We start from the raw sequence: 4,766 nt of genomic DNA, 5'->3' as shown, positions 1-4,766 counted from the left end.
GAGTTGTTTCGCCGCACCCAGGGTCATTTACTAGATTCAACCATTCGTACCAGCCCCTCATTCAGTTGTGTTTGGAGAGGTGAGCTGCCAGGTCAAAATGATCTCCAGGGGCCTACCCTTCAACTTCCCCATGGCAAGTTTTGTTTCCCCAAATCTGAGTTTGCAGCCATTGTCTACCAACATCCTGACAACCCCCGCTCTTATCTAACATGAAGCCATCTGTAGTAACCCGAGGTTGTCATGCCTACGGACTAAATACATGTATGTGATGGAAAAATATCTGGCTCCTTTGTGTGTGGTGTTTCCCATGTCAGTGAACTCACTTAAGTCACACAGTAAGAATTTATATTCACCAGCAGATTTATTGTCAGAAACAACACATTCATTCACAACAGGGGCCAGCAATTGTTCCTCAGTGCAATTCTCCCTTAAATCTTATCCTAATTTCGATACGTAAACTCCAGTTCTAGTGAGTAACATTATGTTAGAAAATTACAGTGCTAACAAGTCAATACCCCAACACATTTTCTTTGGATTGACAGCTATTCTCTTTGTAACAATGTATGTGAGTGAGTGGGTATTTCTGAAAATGTCCTGCTCTGCCAGTAGAGTCGAGCATCTAGCTGGATGAGCGCACTGTGGTGTGTGTGACAGTGGATTTGGTTCCACCTGTGGAGAAGACAGAGTCAAGTTAGAGTCAAGCAAAGAATCTACTGTTACGCTTACACTGCTATTCACACAGAACTGCATACGGTGTCTATATTGTGTACATACTGAGGAAGATATTTACCTGAGACAACAGGTCTGCAAAGGTGGAGGAGGAACAGCAAAAAGAGAAAAGTGTGAGTGGTCAAAATGCTAGAATCTTCCACACAAACCTCTCATTTTAATCCTCGAACCTAAACGTTCCTTGAACTATCAACCTTTTTTTACTCAACTTTAGGCTGACTATAGGCCGCGACATTTGACATTGTTAGGAAGCACAGGAACTATTTGAATGGCACCTGGATTCCTCGGTCTCCAGGAGGTTCCTGTAGGTGGAGATCTCCTGCTCCAGCCTGGTCTTGATATCCAGCAGCATCTTGTAGTCCTGGCCCTGCTGCTCTATGCTGGAGCGCACGTTGCCCAGCTCCTGCTCCAGCATGTTGATCTGGTTCTGGTAGCCGGTCAGCATGGCGCTGTAGCGAGCCTCGGTCTCTCGCAAGGTGTTGTCAATTGCTGCTTTCTGCGACGGGGAGAAGAGACGGCGGCGGGGTCAGTCACCGACGAGCTGCACCTGGCGCTAAAGAGACATGCTAAACCCTATGCTAATATCCGTCAGCTAAGTAAATGCCACCCACGTCCATGCTATTAGGATAATGTCAGCAAAGCCAACCATGCTGTTGATACTGGAACCCATTCAGCATGAGATGTGTCCACAAACCAGACCTTGCTAGACGCTAATGCAATGTTTTTTTTTCAAGATTCAGATAGGGATTTTTGTCATCGGATGAGGGTATATTCAGGAGCCAATGCAAAAAATGTGTCAGCAGTGCATCTCAAAACTGATATTCTTCATCTTAGCTTAACATAGTTCAAGTGACTTACAGTTATGAAAAGGGTATTGCTTGGAATGAAAATTCCCAGCTGGTTACAGAAAATCTATGGGAGCAAAGCTCTGGGTCAGCACCACTACATTCCATTAGTCTTATTCACCCTGCTTTCTGTCTTTCAAAAGCAGGACCACGTCCATAAAAGGCCTTTTGACAGAACACAGGCCTTTCCAACTTATTCATCTCTCTCTCTTTGTCTCTCTTCCAGTGCATGTCATTTTTCAGCCAGATTAAACAACATTTCTTTTCACCATCTTCATCTTTCCCCACCTCCCCCTCTTTCCCAACGTTTTGGAAGAAACCACGATAAAAACAATCCAGTCACTGATCCAAGGCCAAAAATCATGGGCAGCCAATCAAGCTCTGTCGTCAGATTCTTGACCCACCATGCTGAGCTGCGACTGCAGCTCGATCTCCAGGCCCTGCAGGGTGCGTCTGAGGTCATTGACCTCTGTCTTGGTGGTCTGGATGGTCTCGGTGCTGGCGGCCACCTCCTTGGACAACGTCGTGGACTAGTAGGAAGCAAGCACAAGAGAGCGTTACAATGGAACGTCTTAAATCCCCTTAAAACTTAAGTCTCTTGAAAAAACTCACTCACCACCTTCTGGCCAATTGTAACTGTAAATCACAGTTTTCAAAGCGAGGAAGTCTTTGAAGACAGTGCTGGGATTTGGTAGTGTGGGAGCGTGGGGGGGAGTGTAGGCCAGTAGAGACTAGATTAAAAGTTACCTGATTGTGGCTGGTTACCTTTTCATTAAACCAGGTTTCCTGGTCGCGACGGTGCTTGTCCGTGATGCCCTCGTACTGGGCGCGGATCTCGTCCATAATTCTGCTGAGGTCCTGCTGGGGTGCGGCGTCCACCTCCACGTTGATGGTGCCTGTGAGCTGAGCCCGCATGGCTGCCAGCTCCTGAGATATACGACAGGTGGAAAGGTCAGAGGTTAAGGGTAACAGTCGTTTACATTTCAGTCCCTCCAACGGATTTTCAGCCGTTTCTGCCATTCGTTCTTTATCTACTCTCCCGATCTTGATTCCGACGGAGAGACTGTCCGGCGTGTTACAGCACCCACCTCTGCGTGGTTCTTCTTGAGGTAAGCCAGCTCATCCTGCAGACCTTCGATCTGCATCTCCAGGTCGGCCTTGGTCAGGGTGGTCTGGTCCAACAGGCGGCGAAGGTTGGCGATGTCAGCCTCTACGGACTGGCGCATGATCAGCTCGTGCTCGAACCTGATTGGCGACGGCGAAATGGGGTGAAGTTAGCATATTTTCTCCTGGAGGAGGACCGGTGAGTTTGAAAGTACAAGGTCCTTCGCGGTGTGTTCAGCCTTTAAAATAACTAAAGCACACTGTTTTAACCCATCTCCTTTAGCAGTGTTAATCTTCATTCTTGATAGATTTTAAATGTGTCAGCGCGGGTTTCGATGATTGTTTACAAGTTTTCAAGAACTGATTTCAATGGTAAGAGAAAACAGGACCAGTTAGATAGCAGTACTCACTTGGTCCTGAAGTCATCAGCTGCCAGTTTTGAGTTATCAATCTGGAGCAGGATGTTGGCATTGTTGATAGTGGCACCATTGATCTGAAAGTATATGATCGATCATAGGTCAACAAACATTATTTGAAGAGGCTTTGCAAGAAATGATTTCAATAAGCTTTTTTATCTCTTGAAGGACTAGCTGAAACCGACTACAAACATTGACACACCCTCAGCCAGTTTGCCAGTTTACCCAACCATTAGTCCAACTCCTCAAAGGTATTGTGGTTTTAGGAGTCTTAGATTTTGCATGCAAGGAGAAACTATCTCAGTCTCGTTCCTTAACAGTCCCTGTATAATCCCTGGCCACAACCTATTATCCAATATACACACAGCATTCGAAGTTGTTTTATACAACTTTTAGAACCTAACAGTTAGGGACATCTTAAACTGTCAAAAGTGATTCGAAAACCTGACTGGTAGAGCCTATAGATGGGCTGGTAGACCCTACCTTGTCCTTCAGGTCGTTGATGATGGCCCAGTAGTTGCTGTAGTCCCTCTCAGCGGCTGGTCCCTTCTGCTCGTAGTACTCTCTGATCTGCAGCTCCAGTTTGGAGTTAGCTGCCTCCAGGGAGCGCACCTTGTCCAGGTAGGAGGCAAGGCGGTCGTTCAGGTTCTGCATGGTGGCCTTCTCGTTCAGGTGGACGGTGTTCTGGTCCAGGGCGCTCGACAGGTCGAAGCCACCGCCGCTGCCGCCCCCGTAACCACCGCCGTAGCCGCCGCCAAAGCCCGAGGAGACGTTGCGGGCGCTGGAGGAGGAGATGCGCGTGCTGCCGCCGGCGCCTCCTCCGTACACGCTGTAGGCCTTGGGGGCGCTGGACACGTAGCCCACCCGGCGGGAGCTGATGGTGGAGGCTCCGCTGCTGGGAACGCCGCCGGAACGGTAGCTGTAGCTCTGGAAAGACATGTCGTCGGGGCGAGTCAGGAGATGAGAGGAGATGAGAGAGAGAGGACCGTTAGGAGAACCCTGAGCCTTCAGGAGTGTGGAGGTGGACAGAAGGAGGATAACGGCTCATATAGTCCCGGCTCAGGGGCGGGCCAGGGAAGGGGGAGGGTGGGAAGGGGAGGAAGGGAGGGAGGGTGGGGGGGACTTGGCTTGAGAGCCCTGTCTCATAGTATTGGCACGGCCCAGAGTGTGTTTGCCTTTAAGGACCAGGGTTCAGTTTTCACTCCTGTGAGGAAATTGTAATGGAATGTGTGTGTGCGGGTGTGTATGTGCGTGTGTGTGTGCTTGTGTTGTTGTATGAGTGAATCCATGTGGGGGACTGTGTGCGGGGGGAGGTAATGCACAAGAAGGCAATGACTGTAGGAGGAAATCACACATACTAAATATTCAGAGCAATAAGACTGCCAGTGTGTCTGAACTCTTGGCAGTCTCTTTCATATGATTCACTGCTGCGCAATGTTTGCCAATCATGGCATCTACCTTCTGTAAACATTACACTACATTTACATTTATTCATTTAGCAGACGCTTTTATCCAAAGCGACTTCCAAGAGAGAGCTTTACAAAGTGCATAGGTCACTGATCATAACAACAAGATAGCCAAAAAACATTGCGAGTAGCCAAAACATGAAGCACACATTGTGAACAACCAAAGTAAGTGCCAAAGGGAAGAACCATAAGAGCATGTAGTTAAA

General features: G+C 48.2%; 1 protein-coding gene across 2 annotated transcripts; it reads right to left on the bottom strand.

The window, feature by feature from the left end:
- Positions 1 to 342: 342 nt before the first annotated feature.
- On the bottom strand, positions 343 to 4,110 carry krt94 (keratin 94). Of its 2 annotated transcripts, XM_067259270.1 has the most exons (8): positions 3,578 to 4,110; positions 3,089 to 3,171; positions 2,663 to 2,819; positions 2,340 to 2,501; positions 1,979 to 2,104; positions 1,005 to 1,225; positions 791 to 804; positions 343 to 669 (listed from the first exon to the last, which is right to left on the bottom strand). In XM_067259270.1, the coding sequence occupies exons 1-8, from the start codon at positions 4,031 to 4,033 to the stop codon at positions 620 to 622; spliced, it is 1,269 nt and encodes a 422-aa protein (XP_067115371.1). In that variant the 5' UTR covers positions 4,034 to 4,110; the 3' UTR covers positions 343 to 619. The 2 variants fall into 2 exon arrangements, with proteins under 2 accessions (XP_067115371.1, XP_067115369.1); XM_067259268.1 differs by lacking the exon at positions 791 to 804 and having other exon boundaries at positions 991 to 1,225.
- Between the last annotated feature and the right edge of the window lie 656 nt (positions 4,111 to 4,766).

This window comes from Osmerus mordax, chromosome 21 (genome assembly GCF_038355195.1).
Source record: "Osmerus mordax isolate fOsmMor3 chromosome 21, fOsmMor3.pri, whole genome shotgun sequence".
Classification (NCBI taxonomy): Eukaryota; Metazoa; Chordata; class Actinopteri; order Osmeriformes; family Osmeridae; genus Osmerus; species Osmerus mordax.
This window is presented reverse-complemented; position numbering and strand designations above follow the sequence as displayed.

Coding starts and splice junctions, on each gene's coding strand:
- krt94 (XM_067259268.1), bottom strand. CDS start 4,033: ATGTCTTTCCAGAGCTACAGCTACCGTTCCGGCGGCGTTCCCAGCAGC. Junction 3,172..3,577: donor TCAACGACCTGAAGGACAAG/GTAGGGTCTACC, acceptor ATATACTTTCAG/ATCAATGGTGCCACTATCAA. Junction 670..990: donor ATCCAGGTGCCATTCAAATA/GTTCCTGTGCTT, acceptor TCTTCTCCACAG/GTGGAACCAAATCCACTGTC.